The sequence below is a fragment of the Hetaerina americana genome, unplaced genomic scaffold (assembly GCF_022747635.1).
Source record: "Hetaerina americana unplaced genomic scaffold, ioHetAmer1.1.p SCAF_93, whole genome shotgun sequence".
NCBI lineage: Eukaryota > Metazoa > Arthropoda > Insecta > Odonata > Calopterygidae > Hetaerina > Hetaerina americana.
Window position 1 is genome coordinate 104,293 of NW_027287572.1, and position 20,355 is coordinate 124,647.

A 20,355-nucleotide genomic window follows, 5' to 3' on the forward strand; every position below is an offset into this window, starting at 1 on the left:
ATCATTAAATATTCATCAAATATTTTCATATGATGATTATTAAACAAAAATTACGGTAAATAATATTTTGGCCAAAATGACTGTAGGTAACACTTTAAAGTCCAGGAGAAATCCATTGACATTGAATCCTTTTCGTTTTATGCTATTTTCCGGGTTTCACAGCATCATAACTTAATATTACAGTATTTGATGCAATATGAATGGTTCAACTTAACTTATATCAATACAATATGTAAGAAGATGTCCTTCCATGCTGATCGTTGTCAATTCCTGAAAATTTAATAATTCAATAATAAGCCTCTTTTCTTTTATATTTATTTATTAAATATTGGTGAAACTAGTGCCTAAATAAAGGCAAAAATGTGTTAACAAGATACATAACGTGACAGTGTCAACAGTCAAAACAATTTTTGTAGGCAACAGGTCCTAAATTAATGACTTTTTACACCAAGGCTCCAAAAAGAAGTTGATATTATTACTCTTCTCCATTGCTGTGTGACTTAAATTCAGCAATGAGAAAGGATATTACAAATTATTAGATTCATTTTTGATTTGGGAGTGCACAAGTAGATTGGGTAATTCATATGCATTTTGATTATGTTATCCTTCCACCATTAGAATTTATTAGCTAAATTGCCTATAGGATTCAAATGGCACCAGGTATTCCACATGTAGCATTTACATTGAGCAGGTAATAACCAAAATAACCTTTTCTTCACCACTCTATTTGCTGCTTAGTGACCAGCCCTTTTGCCAATATCTAAATTCTCAGGGTAAGTATGCAGAGAGGAGCATTTCAAATCAATTTCTTGATTACTCACACAAGATTCACTTCAAACACTAGTAAACAGACATGTTCACTCCAAGATTTGACATATTTAAACATTGGATTGCAATTTATTTTATTATTTCTTTCAAATTACCACATTCTTTCTAAGATTTTCAGATTTATAAAATTTTAAAAATGTATAAAATATCCCTAATGAGGAAGAAGTCTTAAGAGTTTGTTTTTCTTATTAATGCATAGTTGCAGGAGCAAGACTGCAGTCAACATAAATATATAGTTTTCATTTGAAACTTTAATTTAATGTTCTGTCTTTTAAATTCAACAGACTTCCACTATATTTTTAACATGAATTAGCATAGTTCTGCATGTAACGACCTCATGAGGAATGGAATATGGCCACCATATTTTTTGCCCTGTTTATATGATTAGCTAATATGCATTTTTATATTGTGAAAGTGGGAAATAAGTGTATTGTCATTGGTTTTGCATTAAAGCATCACCTTTCCGAAAACATTTTCATTGCGAATTTCTCAAAGGCACTGAATAAAGAGACAAAAATGTTGTAGACTCTTGCATTGAAATGGAATATCTTTTTGGCTCATAGTTAAATTCATCATACTTTCTCAAACACAATTCCTATTAACTCATTATAGAGCACTAAAACAGAAATAATCAAAGCTAACAAAGCATTTTTCTACAAAGAGTCAAGTGCATGAATTTCATCGAAATCGAAATTAGAATGAAATTGTTGATTATAAGATTTTTTCATTTTATTTTGTAAGATTACATATGTCCCCTTTGTATTATAAAGACAGGAATGGGGGACACACGGCTCTGAGAACCAATTCTATTTAGCCAATGTAAAGTGACTTTCATTCTGTGTGCAGATTGATACTTTAGTTTTTCATAATTTTGAAACAATTATTAAAACAAGAGCAAGGTGCGATTTAAATGGAAAAGAAATCAATATTTCAATGACTAGGTTTGGATAATATTCATAATCGACAAAAAAGGTTATCATGATATAATTGTGGATATCAATTATGGACCTACTGATTGAAATGAGAACTCTTATATATCATGCAAGTAATTTGAAACTCTTAGACTCCTTGGTGTATAAAGCCAGAAACCTTCATTTTCATTTTTTTTATCTATTACTAATATCCTACAATAATCTTTGGAACTCGATGACTCAATATACAAGTAAATATTTGGAGGGAAGGAAATGGGCGGTGGATTTTTTTAGAATTAAAAAAAGATGCCAATGCCACCCATATCCAGTCCAGCTGTTATCAGCGTGAGCTATTTAGCATCATATCTATGTAAATAACTTGACATGGCAATTCCTTGAAAATATGGCATGCAATTGCAGTATAACTGATAATGGCTCCCCATTAAAATTTTGAAGCACAAAAGTATTCTTCTATCTATGTATATGCTCCTTGCTTTTTTAGTGAAAAAGTAATGCTACATGGGTTAAGTAATTCATGTGATAGATGATATACTGGATGAGTGATATGTTAATTTTTTCAAAATAAATTGGACAATTCTCATAAATACTGATGGTTAACAACTTTAAAATTGTAGAAAACATGAACAACTTGTCAAAAAGACTGATTAAATTCAAATAATAACAGATGGACAGTTCTAAAAATGCATTCATATTACAATGAAAACAAATAATAAACTTATAACAAACAAGATACACTACTTGCTTAAGTTTACTTCTTCCAGTCACAAATGATGTTACAATGCGAAAACATATTGTTGGATTCATAACGTTCACCATTTAAAAAATATTCACATATTTCATTCCAATACAAATGTGTCTATTGCCAATAGAATTAATGGGAAGCAGTAAATACATTTTTTATCAATCCATACATTTTGAAAATAATTACTAATACCTGCTTACAAACAAATGCAGCAATAAAAGTTGTTTCAGTAGGGCTAATAATAAATATTTTTGTCACCACAGGAACAATTTAATAGAACCCTTTAAAGTTCTAATGGAATGAGGACATAAATATTATCTGAGTTAGAGAAGAATATTTTTAAATTAAAAAAATTACATGCATAAGTTTTAATTAAATTAACAATGCAATGATATTTTCCCAGAAAGAGACTTCAAGCTGAATACTTCACTTACTTATATCACCTCAATAATTTTTTCCATATTTTATGCTCAATTTACAAGCTTCTTCTATTAGTTTTAGTGTATTATTCCAAAATTTTAAGAACTGTATCAATTAACTCAAAAGCTTAGAAAAATATGAAAAGCCAAATGTTACTCTCTGCGTCTAAGTTTGAGACACACAATTAAAGTTTCTTTTAATGTCTTGCCTGATATAATTTCCTTCCAAAGACTGTTTTTGAAAGAAATGCCAGCTAAAGTTTCATAGTTGCAGTTGTTAATAAAAATATTTTAGTTCTAAAATTCAGGCTAGAAAATTATTGATTCCAAACCACTTAACAGCAGTTTCTTCAAAGTTTTTGGTAATATTACATAACATACAACAGCTTCATTCATACATATACCTTGTAAACTTATTGCCTTCTGTCAAATGTAGGGGCCAGTTTGCCAAGGTTTAGAATTTTAGGATATTCATTAAACATAATTTAAATTAAGCATCAGTATCTAGCCTGCAAAATGGCAAAATATTTAGAATAGAATGTATTTTGTAAGACAGCAACCACAGTTTCCATCTACCAGAATTGAATAAATATTTATAAATAACATGAAATAAGTAATCATACATTTTAACTAAAATGTCTCCTTAGAGATGTAATATAAATCCACAGTAAATTTACTGCAGGTAGTACCTTCATATTCAATCAACTAGAAAAGTGTCATAATTAGTGCTTTATAATAAATGTAAATCATAAATTGGTCAGCCATAAGGATTATGTTCAGCACCTGAAGGTATAGTATTATAAATTCTAGTTATGCAAAGTGAAAAAGTCATAAATTTTAAATTTGGACGTTTTCCATCCTCTACATATCATAATGTAACCTATGCATATGTTTCATATACATGATTGAATCTCACTAGCTTTAGGAGGTCAGTAAGCGACAAGCCACTTTTTGTTATGAATACATCTTAGGTAAATGTGCAGTTTCATAACAGCAATGGACTTTTGATTAATTTGAGTTTGGTAGTTTATCTTAACTGAAATGTCTACAATTAAATCCATGAAGAACCACTTTAGGGTTAATCACTTATCCTTTAACTTGTCAAGCAGCACACAGCAATTTATGAACAGGAGTAGTGCACATTTTTGTAAAAAGACTACAGTCTGAATGTTATTATGTTTTTCACTAATTGCTTCACTACATATTAGCTTTCAAATACAGAAGATGATTCTTTAATACTGCATAATTAGAGTGGTAAACATTTTAAAAATGGATAATTAGTCACTAAATTTCATAGCACTTTCTGAGATATTCACTTGCACCTTTAAATTATGCCTAAAATGTTGGCTACATGTCCACCTTACTCCCGTTCATTATTCCAATTTGACAGTACTTTTAATTTTTAACCCTAACAGTAGATGGAAGGAGGCAATTTTAGACTTTTTGGAAATATTATTTGACTCAGAAGGCTGACAATGGAAACCTTTTCACAAAAAGATTTTGATTAGAAATATGATATTTGCAAATAAGCAAGTGCATGATGGCACAATGAGGAGCTATGATACCAAAAATTATGAACCTAAGGTATGATCACAGCTGATCCTTAGCAGTTTTATTCAACAACCAAATTCTATTATGTATGACATTGTGTGTGTGACAATATGACTTTTAAGTGGCTAGAAAAATATAACTAAAATATAGTTATAAGTGATGGTGACAGATTTTGGCTGGCATTCTTTTCTCCTAATATTGATAACTATGATGGCTTGCCTAGCTGAAAAGAAATGATGGAATTCATTCACAAAATGTTTTTCTATGATAAAAAAAACCATCAAACTGAATGGTACTTCCCCACGAACAACTTTCTTTTTCATTTGCACTTTACAAAAAATATGCATGACAATGCAACAATCTCTGATTAACACCATTTACTTTTATGTTTACCTCTCAGACTTAACATTGAAAAACCTGTGATATATGTTTCATCCCATTCAACAGAGAATGGTGAAAATATCACACATTTAAACCAAATATTCAAAGTATTATCTGCTTCATTTTTATCGCATCAATGAATAAATAAAACAATCATTTAAACACTGGATTGGACTTTCCTTTCAGAAGTGTAAAAATTTGTTTTCATTCTCAATGTATTACAAATGCTTTGATAGTAGGTGCAAATCAAATCCTGTTGAAGATTTTTCATATTCTAATGCACTTTCCTCAATTCACCAAGCTTAAAATAATGGCTTATGTCTTCCCAACTCTGCATAATAATATTTCAATGAACATATAAAACCATTATAAAAGCCACTGATTTCCTTAATCCAAGGAGAAATTGTCAGCAAGGACATTATCCCTCCTAATTTGGACATCTTGTGCTCATTAGACATGAATAAAAACCAGGCCAAATGGAAGCAAATGTTGAATTGTACATAATAATTGCTGTTTTTGCTTATGCCTAATAATAAATCTATATAGTCTATATTTTCTTAGCTATGCTATTGGGGCTTTTGGTGTCTTTTTAGCACCTTTGAAAGACACACTCGCTCATAACCTGAGCAAAAATACAGCTGAACTAAGAGTTTGGCAGTAACTCAACCTGTCTCTCCATTACCAACCTTCTTTATGGCTTCCAAAGTTGACAGTATTCATTCAACTGTAATTTCACTTGGCATATCCATTACATTTCTCCTTAAAATTCTGTTTTTGTAAGCTACTAATGAGACACATGAATATTCCTCATTTGAGCCTATACACTTGGTGAAATAAATCTTTTTTAAAAAATCACCAAAAACTCTTTAAAATCTATAACACTCGTAATTTGTTCATCAGTTTCACAGTTTTCTAGATTTTTTTATCAATAGTCCTTTCAAGAACCCACAGTTGTGATGCATTTTGATGAGACACACCAGCACGTCCATTTAATGTAATCTCCAGGCACACAATATTACCAAAGTACATCATAAAAAAATTTCTTTCAAAGATAACAATTCTCACTTCTTGAAAATGGAGTCCTTTTATTGGTCCCATCTCACAGTTCTGAAACTTGCACTGATTCCATTCAAACTCTCAAAAACAAGTCAACTTTTCAAGTCTCTACAGCAGATAAATATGTAGGCTATCAAAACTCCCTGGCATATGTGCCTATCAAATTTTAACAAATCGACTTTTCATTCCTTCTAGACATGCTGATAAACATTTACCATGTTCACTTTTTGTCTTTCAGTCCCAAAAATCACTTTTTCAAGTCTTTTCACAAGTTATTATCCTATTGAAATGGTCATGATGGAATAAACAAACTGCTCACTCATTAAGCATTTTGTTATCTCATGCTAGAGACTTCTTCACTCCAGTTATTAAGGTTTTAATGGACCATGGACCATGTTATAGCTTACATATCTTTATTTATAAGGGCAAATGATAGCTTTCCTTCTTAATTAAGAAGGCTAAAAACTTCAGCATCTCTATTGTCATAACAAGTCATTAAAAGTGTACTGGTTGAAGAGATAATATTAGATTTTCATGAAAAAGACTAAAACAAAACCTCTATACATGCTGGCCATTCAATTAAAATGACGTGGATTAATAGTTAACTTTATTATACTTTTTTTTAAATGAAGTCAGAGCATTTTGACCTCTGTATAAGCAAATGATGATATTATTAACTGTAGGTCTTTGACTCTGAAGTCACAATGCAAAATAAGTGGGCCAGTTAGGATGAGGAATGCACAGCAAAATGGACGTGTCATAAGCTTCCTCATACTAGGAACTTTCTCAATTATCCATTGCTTCTCTTTATACAATCCTTCCATATGAGAACTGACTACTTAACAAACTAATGGATCAAATGAAGTAGCAGTTGATATTTACCCTTATTCTCACAGGTGCAGTTTTACATTTGGAAAGCCATTTGATAGTTCACAATGATTACTCTCCAACTAACCAAAACCTCTAAAAGAAACAATTACAGTTTCCAAGTCTCCAGTGTTGCATCTTTCACTGTTTTGATAACCATATCCAACTCCATTCCATTAATTCCCACTGCACTGAAAACTTTCAAAACTAATTTTCTTTTGACCCTTTAATGGATTACAATATCCGAATTCAATTTTTGTAAAACTTACTTAGCTGATATTCAAAGGCAAGGTAATATCATCCCAAAGTGGATTATGGCTGATATTTATTCTGATGATCATTAGATATTCAAAGCTGAATGTTATTATTATGATTAATAAGTTAATTGAAAATAAGTCACAGGAGGACTTAAAAGTAAATACAATTACATCTTCCTTTAATTTTATGATTGCTTTCCTTAATTGAGTCAATCCCTTGAAACTTGTGTTTCCAGAATTCTCCTGAGGTACCACAGTCATTTTTAAGAGTTCACTCTTATTTGCACTTGACTTTTATGATAAAAACTTCAAAGAGTTTCAGTTCTCCAGGAGCTTTAGTACTCTATTATTCAACATCTCAATGGCTTTCCTGTTTGACCTTGTATCATCATTCAAGATCCTGAAATGTCCCAAGATACGAAAAATTTTTGAGCAGTCAATCCATTCATTTCAACATGCTCTTGTGGTAAAGAGCAGTCGCCAATTATTACTATTAACTTTCTTCATCATCATAGTAAATATCGCCTCTGTTGCTATCAGAATTAAAAGCTACCCAGTTAGGGCAACGTCACTGAATGGAGCAGAAGGGCATCTTCTGGCCGTCCTTGCTGGATTCCTCAGGTGTGCCCCCAGCTCCATCACCTTCCTCGTCCTTCCCATTGGGCCCTAAGATGACGCCATCATCCCCGTTGGTCCCGCCCCCTGGCGGGCACATTGATTGTCATCTAAGTGCCAGTGTTGACACGATGGGAGGCCTCACAGGCTTATTCTCCAGGATTCGCTCCAGCTCGCTCATTGTACTTGAGGTGAGCTTCGGCACAAGCTACAGAGGAAAGGAAGGAAATGTGTTGGTCTCACATCACCTGGCATCATCTGGGAACCATAATAAATTTTATGAAGGAAGGAATGGCCTTACAGGTGATATGTATGATTTACTATGCCGATGTCTATGTCTATGCTGTTATGCAAAGATATAATTAGATTATAAGCACTTTAACATTCTTATAAAACAAATAATTGAAGTGCACAGTAAAGTCTTCAAGCTAATTCATCGGTTCCGTTGGGGCATTCAAGTTTTAAATTTCTCAACTCAATTTCCATAACGCACACTAATGGGGATGAGAATAGATGCAATGGAAGAAATGCCAGAATATATGAAATTGTACCTTCACAGCATTTCAGAAAGGCCTTTTTTTTTTACTATAAGATCTATTAGGAATCCACGGAAAAGAGCAGTGTACAGTGTGCTTAAGCTGGTGTTTAATTAGTTTCAGTCCAAGCATTTAATCAAAGCAAGGAATATATCTTCCTTTGATGTAACAGTAGTAAGTACTATGCTCTAGGGTACTTTACTGCACATTTGTTTCACTTCACTTTATGTGTGCATATTTTTTTAATAGATTTTCAAAGCCATTCACAATTTTACCATAATTAAATGAACATGATTTTCCTTATCTCTTTGTTAAATAAGCAGCTTAATACCACTTTTACCAATTAAGTTTTAATTGCAACCTTATCGGGAGATATCAAATGACAAAAATTAAATAGGCCAATCTAAATACTAGGAGGAAAGAAATGATCCAGGAATTATATGAGAAGCTCTTTCACAGGAGAATAAAGGAGAGTGGATGAAAGTCATGGAGTGTGTTCATGACATTGGAGAAATAAAACATGCAAAAAAGTAAAGATATTGGCAAATGTCAAAGGACTCCTATGCCGATCACTCATACAATCTAATTATTAAAAAGGCCTCCATTGGCGGTGTACACATATTTTCCAATTCAATCAACACATTGATGCATGCACTTCTGTGAATGAGGAACCTGACAAAGTAAAAGTGCAAAATGAAGGTTTCATTGGCAACAGAAGAATGAAAAAATGTTTCCCTTACTTGTAAGCTCTGCAAGTTCTCGTACAGCTGGTGTGGTGAGGCAGCACCAAGCAAGAGGCAATGGACAGCTTCATTTTTGAGGCACCAGGCAGTGGCAAGCTGCGAGACAGAGCACCCCAGCCTCTCTGCAATCTGCGACACCTCCCTGAGGCGCTCTTCATGCCGACTTGAGGGTGGGGCCATGCCAGGTGTGGATGGGGCTGCCGTGGCTGGGCGGGTGAGTGGCACAACACCTGCTGTCGTACCACGCCTCCCACTTGTCACCACAACTGAGCCTGGAGGCGATGCCATCTCTTCTGACGTCTGCCTCTGTTCCTTGACCCATGCATAGTTCTGCAGATTTGCAAGCTTCCATAAAAATCTGACCTCTCCCTCAGATACACAATCAAAAGGTTTAGCTATATTGACTTTCGCATCACAAACAGAGCAGAGCTGCATGTGTATGTAAGCACAGTAGAAATACAAGATATCATATTTTAATTTGACCAAAAATAATGGACCCAACTTAATGGACCACTTCAAAGACATTGATCACAATAGAAAGCAAAACAGGATTCTTATAATGAAGCATTGTACAATATATGTAACTAAGGACTTCTGATATTAACTTCAGGACAAATCCATTCAATGAATATCCTGTTAACTGAGAATACAGATTTAATTTATGCATTCAATTCTGAATTTACATGGATTCATGATAAACTTGACGTGCTCACCTTGAACAAAAAACCGAGGTCGAAAGCCTGCACAAATCACTTGTCAGTGATTTTGAACAGTTAGGCTTCTTATTTTTTTATTCAAAAGGTTATGCAGTAAGTTAACAATGTAACAACAATAACTAACTCTACTTAGCATGAAATAACTCAACTTGGAATGATATTTTGATGATCATAAGCTATGCAATGAAATTTAAAAAATAAAAACTTAGTATGTTCCACTGCATTTTATTTAAAATGACCAGTTTTGTCGGCATCGATGAAACCAGTCATTTCAAATAAAATTCAGGGGAGATAAGAAAGTTTTTACTTTTTAAAATTCATCGTGAAGCTTCCAAGCATTGAGGTGAGCGCCATAAAATTCATTAACTCTATATATTGAATACTTTATTTTGTGAACACTCTTTGGTAAACAAAATAAAAGTTTCAATGCATATTCAGTATATTTATCATAATTCTATCTCATTTACCATAAACATGAGTGAAATGGTCTTACAGGATTTGATAAAATTTAACTGGAAATATTGACTCAAATGCTGCTGAGATCGATTTAGATGATTTGCTTTGTTACAGAAATTTAAAATGTTTGCAAAACCATAAAAGGCCAAACCAAGCCTAATTAAGCCATATCTCTTTGCCTTTGACTCATTTAAATGCTGTACTCTTTTAATGCTTACATTGAAGAATATCAACAGTACCCATTTAAATATTTCATACTAGAAATAACATAGGTCCTGTTTGGATGAGTTTCACCATCTGTTTTAATCTTGTGTACATGAAAATATTTTTCGCATCTTTGTTTTTTATTCTCAGATAACAAGGAAAGAAGAAAGCTGCTTACCGCTTCTTTTAATCCCTCCAAAATGGTAATGCTTATTTTCCCTCATTGAAACAGTTGATAACTCAGTTCAAAACCCATTCTCAACAAGTCATGGACTTAGAAAATGCATCCAGTGTACAGTCATTATGATAAAAAAAATGAGTTATGTTAAATACAACCATTATTATTGTGTTGTAAACTCATACAATATGATATTATGAGGTGAGTGAGCAACTGTGTAGCAACAATAATTGAATTTAAAAAACAAATGAACTTTTAGTGAATCATGCCAATTGATACATGGGTCTTGTCAGCTCACTTGTCTAATACCAATTGAACAATGGTCATGCTGGCATCAAATCCCCTGCTACCAATTGAAAAACTGAAAGTTGAGAGTAATTGGATGAATTGGAAGGACGTGATGGAGATTTGTTTGGATATAGGTGACCTGGATAATTGTAGCTTAGCTTCATCATGGGAGGCTGTTTGGTCATTCTCATTGACATTAGATGAAGAGAGATTTTCTTTGAGCGAGACCAGCAAATGCTCTAATGGTTTAAACCATAAAAAACATTATGATGTATGGTGTTTGAACACATTAATGGCCAATCAATTGAGCATGTGATAGAATGCAAATTTCTAGGTATTTCTCTGTGAGCAAATATTTCTTGGGATAAACATGTAAAAGCCCTTCAACACAAGTTCAGTTCAACTTCCTACTTATTAAGACACTTGTATGAAACTACAAGTAAAACTGTACGACTCAATTTATACTATGGGGATATTTATTCAAATATACCCTATAGTATAATATTATGGGGATCAGTTGCTATTTCTCAAACCATCTTTAAAATGCAAAAGAAACCTATTAAAATCATATCCAGGAAACCTCACAATGCTCCATCAAGGCCTATTTTCCATTATTTAATTTTGCTACCACTCCCGTGCATCTACATTACGTTTTTAATTCTATGTATAAAAAATAACATCGGCAACTATTCTCTTAACTTAGCCTATCATCATCATTACACCAGAGGAAGGAATAACTTCCATTATGGGAATATAAGAACTAAAGCATTCAAATTAGGACCCAATGAAATGGGCATCAGATTATATAGCAGACTACCCAAAAGTATAAAGGATGCAAAGGGAACTGCTGCATTCAGGCATAAATTAAAAGATATCTGCAGCGGAATATGTTATACTCAGTTGACGCATATCTCAACAATATTCCCAACCAGTAAGTTCATACTCTTAGTTTATAGCAATGGTCATGGGCCGATTCATGTTGGTGATCAATGATTTTTCTGAATTGATATTTTATGTGCATGTTAGAGCCAATGTTCATGGGTTTGTGCCAAATATTATGTAACTGTGAGCATCCTTTCTTCTATGTATCTTAATTAAGCCTGTATCTTTGCTCCTCATTGACGTGCCTTATATCATGCACATATATCACCCACCTGGTATTTTTGTAGTGTCATCTCTGGGCAAATAAAAAGTAATAATAATAATAGCACATCATTACCCATGTAAAGACAGTAGAAGCTACTCTTGAGGATGGAATAGCTTTTGTGATGTGTTTTAGAACATGGGGATGAGCAGACAACTAGCCCTCATCAACCATCTTCTTGATATGAAGTATGTACATTGTAATTCCATGTGCAGCTATGAAAAGAGCATGAAAGACAGAGAACACAAATGAGCAGGAACCAGTCAACCAGTGGATTAGACCCTGTTTTTTTTGCACTGAGGAAAAATAGGCCTAAATGCATATGGCCCTGACAAATTGATTGATACAAGGATAAAGAAGGATGAAGAGTTAACAACAGATCTAGTTTCCAACTAACTTCTTTTAGAAGCCCTAAACCAAACAGTGGTTTGGGGGGTGCCAGCAGTAGGTTCCTAGTTCTCTTGAAAGGTAATTCATTCAGCATTATTAAATCATCATCATCTCAATGGGAACAGCTTCAGGGCATCGGCTAAGGTCATAGTAGAGATGGTGCCAACTGTCCAAGTGGTGCCATGCCTCAGCAGCAAAAGACAGATGCCCCAACAGCAGCAATGGCAAGCCAGAACCAGGGCCAGAGGCAGAAATTCCATATCGTGTAATTGTAAGAATCCAAGTCATACAGCTTCCAAGAGTTGGCATAAAGTAAGAGAAAGCAAAGCACCTAGGTCTGCAAGTAGTGATCATTGCAAGTTCTAGAAGTCTTCTGGTTGGCATTGCTAGTGTGAGTGTAAGTATGGGCCGGTATTTGGATTCTGGTCCTTCTTTTCAAAAGTGTGGCTGTAAGGATTGGTTGGTAAGGATATTGAAAGTCTAAAATGTAAGCGTGCTGGTGATGAAATATTGACCGCAGAAGGAGTACCGGACATTGTAGCTAATGGTGTTAGGTTCACAAGAATAAAAATCTTTCGCAAATTTAGTAAATATGACCACAATCTGGGTTAAACACAGTTTTTGTCAGTGAAGGGTCCAGCACTGAGTAAGGAAGTGTAACTGTAATATCACAGCCACTTTTTACAGCTGATGATGTCGATAAAATTTACTAATGAAATGTATACCTAGATTTTATGTAATGCAAATTTGTGTTATAAGCAACCATTTTCTATGCCTTCATAAAACTCTCAGACTAAGTAAGGTTAAATGCTTGTTTTATCCATCCAGTTAATTAAGACAGATACAATATAAAAATGTAAAACAAACAAAAAAATGCATGGATTCATTCATTAATTGATATTGTGAAAACATGGTATGAACACAACATCATACTCTACATCAGGTTGCTCTTAAGCTCTGAGTACTTTCTTCCTCCCTTCATCCCGTCCAACATCCCCATCCTGTTCCTTCCCTTTCCTTGTTTGCCTAACACTCTCCCCTCGGTTACAGTCTTCAACATCCCACTGCCGGTCAATACCCCCTTCATCCACTTTTCCTGCCTCCATAGGATTTCTCCCAACAAACCCCTCTCTTCGCCCACCATACCAAATACTTCCTCATTTGTTTTCTTCTCTGTCCATTTCACCTGGGGATCGAGATGGTGCGGGGGCTAACGTACTGGCTTCCCACCCTGAGGGCGCGGGTTCAAATCCCGGCGGTGTTGAATATTTTTCAGAGGTATCTCGATCCCTACTTGAGGTGCTTTGTGGAGGGCACTTTGAGTGAGTACGCCGTCCGTCGGATGGGACGTTAAACTGCGGACCCCTTGGCGCCTTTCGTAAAGAGTAGGCTAATGCCGACGCCGGGTTTCTCTCCACCCTTCATCCTTTCCTGTCCATCCCCTATGGCGCAAATGACCTTAGCTGTCGGTCGCCTCCCCTAAATACTACTACTACCCATTTCACCTTCTTTCTTCTTCTCCACAACCACATTCCAAAAGGCCTCCAGTCTACATCTATCTTCCTGCTTCAATGACCACCTTTCCACGCCGTACATAGCTATGCTCCATATCAAAGTTTTTAAGTCTCTTTTCTTAACATCCACACTCAACATCCCTGTCATCAACTTCCTCCTCCTTGTGGAAGCCTCTTTGCCTAACGCAATTCTTCTCCTTACGTCCCTACTACTTTGACCGTGTTAGTCCAAAACACTTCAGAGATACGTAAACTGTTCTACCTGCTCTAGTTTTTGCCCTCCTATTTTAATGTCTAACTTAGCCATTTTCTTTCTAGAAAATCACATAACCTCTGTTTTATTAATATTGATTCTCATCTAATACCTGTTGCAATTAATTTCCAATTCACTAAGCAATGCTTGCAACCCCTTGGCTGACTGACAAGTATAAGCTTGGTCATCAGCAAACCTCACAATAGAGGATGTGGAGCTATTGGCTGTTGAACAAGTTGTCACAACGAAGAAAATCCTATAGCCAATAGAAATAATGAAGAAGAACTCCAATACCGGTATTTCGGTCACCAGGTGACCATCTACGGGGAGCGAATCGAATGGGAACCTGAACTTGGAAGAAGACTATGCACCAGGCACTGTCCAAAGTCAAGTGGGTGTTCAGGTCGGGGGGGGGGGATGAGATATATATACCTGGAGGGGCAAGGGGGGAGGGGTTAAGTGGCGGTCGGTAGGTGGGGGGGAGGTTGTTGAGGTCACGTGGGAAGGAGTGGGGGAAGAGTGATGGCTATTAGGAGGGGGTTGCCTATTTTTGAATTGACTAACGAAGTTAAAAAGTGAACTGTTGATGATACCTGGTTCATTGTTCATGAGTTTATTCTTGTTTAAGTGAATGTGTAAACTCTCACATGCATCGAGTTTACAGTGTTGTATCGGTTTTAATAATGTTAAGTCGCCTGGAGTGTTCAGTTTCAAAAATGTTCCATTGTTTCAGGCTTCACTTCATGGAAGTATTTAATATCCATACTAAAAAGAAAGACTCGTACTTTTCCACAGATTTTATTATACGGTACAACGCGTTTCACCGACTTGCGGCATCATCAGGTACAAATTTTCAAAGCAGACTCTGTCCTGAGGGTATATATGCTTGCTCTGTCTCATCATATGCCCCACCAACTTATCAGATCTTCTCAGATCAATCAATCCACTCCATAAATCCCTGCCCTGTCCCAAAACCACTCCCGTGCCCTGCTATAAACTTAGATGCAAAAAATGTCCTTTGTTTTGAAAACTAGAATCCCATCCCTCTCCAACTCGCTTTTTGAATCTCTCCCATTTATTCCCGACTCCTCATGCACCTCCAGCAATTTAATTTACCTTCTTAAGTGTCAACTTTGCCCTGCCTAAAAATTTACATTATTTTTAAACCATTACCACAGTAAAATACGCATTTGACTTAATTTACTCAATGAAGAATTAAAAATAGCTTCATTTTATCAATAAAAGCATTTTACCTACAGATAAAACTACATTAGCCATTAAAAACAAAATCAATACACTTAAGTATTAGTATGGCCAGAATAATCTACGGAGAATCATGCTACTAAGTGGTTTTCTCCTTGTCATAGTAGCATGTAGAGTAGAGCAAAATAATTTGGAATCTTAATGAGATCTATAGAAATAAGACCTTACAAAATATAACCAGAGAGGCAATGTCATAATAAAGTGCGCTACTGCTCCAGCAAATGTGCTCACTACACAATTTAGTTGTCCATTAACTATGCATCAAAGTATATTTGTCCATTTATTAGCTACAGAATAATCTTAAACCAAAATCACTTTTAATTTATATCAGTATGGCATAGTAGCCTACCCTATATCTGTAGTCTCAAAAAACTAATTTTTACTATGAAAAGTCAAAACTATTGAACCAATATTTTGGTATCAATATTCACAAATACCCACATATTTATTAAAAAATGTTTTAATATTTAGCAACAGTAGTGATGTTCAAACTAAAAGCTACCACATTAATACTACTTTCGAGGGAAACATTTTAATATATTTTTTTCGAAGATATTTCCAATGGTATTGTTTTGATTTTATGATTTCATTCTCATAGCCTTACATCTTTTAGACTATTCATGGAAGATTAGGTAAAACACAGCTAGAGTAATAAACCATTAGTAAGGACAGTATATGATGACATTCATATTTCATTGATAGATTAGAGGCCTGGAACTGACATTTCTTGAATGGTTTAGCATGACAAAAAGTCCAGAGGAATAGAACCCACAAATGAATTCCCATTTGTCTTAAGCATTTTAAGGTAAAACACCAAGAAGTTGTTTATGCAAGCAAAATATATATGATACCCTTACATTCAAAATAACATATTTGCATAAAAAATGTTTCAACATTAACAGTAGTGATTTTCACACTAGCCAACACGTTATGAAAACAGTGACTCGTATGACTAGCATTATTCTTTCTGTGACGTTTCTCATAAAGCAAAACACTAATTTAGTTATATGCGTTTTTGCATATAAAGTATTGTATAATATGATAATGCATTCCAAGCCAAAAAAATTTTATATTTGTTTTTTGAAGAAAATTATTTACACATTGTCTAGGATAAAGTGGTTGTGTTCATTTTTGCTTCTATTGTTGAATGAAGCAACCGGGAATGATAACTCTTTTGAAAAAACAGAAAAGAATTTAAATAAGAGGTATATTATTTATGATAAGTACCTAATTCCTCTTTCCTAGAAAGTTGTCTACAGACATTGTTTTTGCCAACATTTCAAAATATTGTACATATGCGACTCAAAGTTATCATCAAATAAGTTTCTGGTGCACATAGTCACTGCCTTATTAGGGTGATGCCTTGTACACATGGTATGATGCAACAGTTTCCCATGACATCCATAACACATTAAGCCTGCTGTTTGGGACTTCACACTTCTAGGAGGCTGGTTGAGTTTCTGAATGATAAACAATCAGGGGTTTAGTTTTCAAATCACCACTCCCATTTGTGCAAGATAGCAGGCCTTTCATTGGCTTGTGGCTGGGCAATGCTTTCTTTTCCACTGTTACGTGTACAAAAATAGTTTTACTTCAGCATCTTCTCTCACATAAGACCAGACTCATCATAATTAATATGATTAGTGTTCATGTCAGCCAGCGGTACTAGCAAGATATATGGGGTATTCGAGTAAAATGTATTGTCTTAGGAAAAATAATTTAATGAGGTTATTGTTTATGATATCAATATATGGTTTCTTTAATTGTGTATAAGTTGAATCATTTAACACATATTATTTTTTAACATAAATTTGCAAATGTATGTATTGATAAGTTTTAAAGTGTTCATTTCTTTGGCATTATTAGTTTGTATTTCAGACACAATAGTGATATCATTTTTTCAACATTTTATAATAAAACTGCTGTTGTTTAGCACCAGGTACAATACATGAAGAAATTACAAAAATAAATGTTGAAAAGTAATAAATCTTTAAGGAAAACTAGCAAATGGAATAACTAGTTGTCAGTCTCTGAATATGAATAGTCACAATGCAGATATCAGGGCTTTTCTCATTATCTTTGGGCCATTCATTCAGCACATATGGTGAACCAAACCAATGTTGTGTACACTTTTCTCAGACTGTATGCAAACTGCACAGGACCTTTTTCTATTCTGGCCATGTTTTCAACTGCCTATAACCTAATTTTTAGTAAAATAGCAATGAACCCTATCAATATGCTGCTAATAAAAAGAAAAAAGAATGTGAATGATGAGATGAATCCAGCACTGCCTCACTCAATCTTTTGGATAATGCTGCATAGACAGCAAAGAACTGAACTGCACAGAATGCCTCTGGATTTCCTATGATAATAGGCTGTATACATGCAATAGCAATGTATTGCAATTGCTTTTCATTCATCCATTTGAGAAACAGCCTTTCTTGAAAATATGCAAATTGTTGATATCGACTAATTGCATGTACATGCTAGATCAGACATGCTCATACCTTGTTCCCACTTTTCAATTAAAACACTGATTTCTACTGTTATTTTTATCCCCTATGGCTTTCTTCTAATGAATTTTTCTTTGGAGTTAGTTTTAAAACTATGCACAAAATATTATTAAACTTTGTACAAAATAAACACTAATGATTTGTTTGAAAATAAGTTTGGAAAGATATGTTATCACTTGTGATGCTAAGACGCTAGTGGAACAAGTGATAGAGACAAAGAATAGTAGTAGGCACACAATCATTCCAGGAATCTCCTTCTCCTCATCACTTATTATGCAAAAAGTAGTTGTGTGAGTCATTTTCGGAACCGGTATTTTTGTTTGTCATTAAAAATAATTACTATACAACATGCTCATTTAGTGAGGTTCCACTGTATTTCCAATTGAAATATATGATTGTATATTTTTTCAGGGATATTTCCCATTGTATAATTTAGATTTTATGATTCCATAACTCATAGCCTCAACTTTATTAGACTATTAAAAGTCGTATATATATCACATAATTGTCTGATAAAGTTATTTCAGTCTATAGTTTATATTTTAGTAAAATACATTTAAAGCATGTGTATGCATTTTTTCCACAAGAATATTTAAGAACTTACAGACATACTTAACTATTCTAACTAAATTTTAAATGACATTCATTATGATACACATCTAAGAAACATTTACTAACTAGTTGATGAATGAGGAAATGCTAAATGAAGTAGCAATAGTAGTTTGAAGTGAATTTATGATACAAACAACACTATATTGATGGATGTTCCCTCAAAGTAAAAATTTTTGCCAGATTGAGAAATGAATGAAAACATAGGCTATAAACTTGAGAGGGATTTTATTTATTTAATGACTTAAATAGATGAAAGGACTAACTTTGTAGTTCCACACGAAATTTTCGTGTGGAACTACCAGCACAACGAAATTTTTGTGTGGAACTACAAAGTTAGTCCTTTCATTTATTTATAATGAATCGGTTCCATAAAGTTACGCCAGAAACCATTAATGACTTAAATAGGGTAAGATTTATAGTGCATAGGCTTTCTATACTATAAATCCAATGTGATGCTATAAATCCCTTGTTTCACCTAACCCCTAGAGATGGTGGCTATGGATGCAACCAACAAAAATTAAAGATAGTGGTCAGGTAAAATGAATGCACCATGATTCTGACACCATAGCTGTCACTTAATGGGTTGGCAAAGGATTCAACATGAATGGCATATGGAGAATCTCTTCTAAATAAACCTTGGGGAAGGAACAACATAGTAAGAGCCAAGTTTTCAAAGAACTAATACTTATTCCCCATACAATTTGACAACATTAAAGCTGAAAACCTTACACTTTTGTAATTTTCTATAGCATGAGCAGGGGCTAATAGCATTGAATTCAACTTGAAATTACATAACTGAGAAATTTCTTGGTCATATCCCCTTGATGTGGAGCATTCATTTTTGTAAGGCTTTGAACCTTGATTGAAAAGGAAAGAGGTTAAGTCTAAATAGGATTTCAATATTTGGAAGCGGAGAATGGGAAAACAACACCAAGGGTAGGAACAATGGAGATGTAATAGTAATAGTGATAGATGTGAGAAGGCTGAATGAAGAAATCAAAAGAAGGCTGGAGAAATGGACGTAGAGCATATTCACTTGAAATAAAATATTGTATTGCCTTGTCCTGACTTACATGAAAGAGTGTTGAGTGAACAAGATGAAAGAAAGAAAGGAGAATAATGATAATAATTTAACAGAGCTAAGAAAGGAGTAGAAAGTACGTAGCATAAAATATGAATGGTTTATTGCTAGGATTGGTGATACAGAGTTTAGTGTAGCCTTTGGGGGGGTATGGAACTATGGCAGTGCTTAAGCCAATCGAAAATCTATTTCCAGATTTTGAAGGGGCCTACAATCTAATATCCTGAGGTACCAGCACAAAATTATTTTACCTACCACAGCAGATGCAGGATTGGTGGCGATTTTAGGATGATGAATGGAATATATATATATATATATATATATATATATATATATATATATATATATATATATATATATATATATATATATATATATATATATATATATATACATATATATATATATAATGCCTTATATTTAGAACAGGGTATTTTGGGTATGTGGCAGGGAGGGTAGAGATTTTTCTCCTTTACATTAACCCTTTTCACATTGACCACAGTTTCTGCTGCAAGAATTATCACCACTTGTGATTTAAGGAAATTACTATTTAATATTTAGCTGTAATTTTGGTACAAATGTCAAAACTTCATTCTTTTTTCAGGGTCCTCAACTATATTTTACTCTCAACTATAACTGATAAACAAACTTTAATGCTAATAATGATATGAAGTTAAATAAAGTTCATCAATTAAACTGAGTATTTGTCCCATTCCCTAAAATGAATTGTCATGAAGAGTAGACTTCCATAAATCAAACAATTGTGCTGGAATGAATCATGAGCATTGGCAAAAATTACATAACAATAACAGAAGA

The 20,355-nt window shown here is 34.0% G+C and overlaps 1 protein-coding gene across 1 annotated transcript in view; it reads right to left on the reverse strand.

Moving 5' to 3' along the window:
* Nucleotides 1-312: 312 nt before the first annotated feature.
* Nucleotides 313-20,355, reverse strand: part of Hk (potassium voltage-gated channel subfamily A regulatory beta subunit hyperkinetic) — a 69,517-nt gene continuing 49,474 nt past the window's right edge. Inside the window, exons 7-8 of the mRNA XM_071598280.1 lie at nt 8,925-9,257; nt 313-7,856 (exon numbers count right to left, since the gene is read on the reverse strand). Coding sequence (XP_071454381.1) covers nt 7,755-7,856; nt 8,925-9,257 — 435 coding nt within the window. The 3' untranslated portion in view covers nt 313-7,754. The remainder of the gene's footprint in view (nt 7,857-8,924; nt 9,258-20,355) is intronic.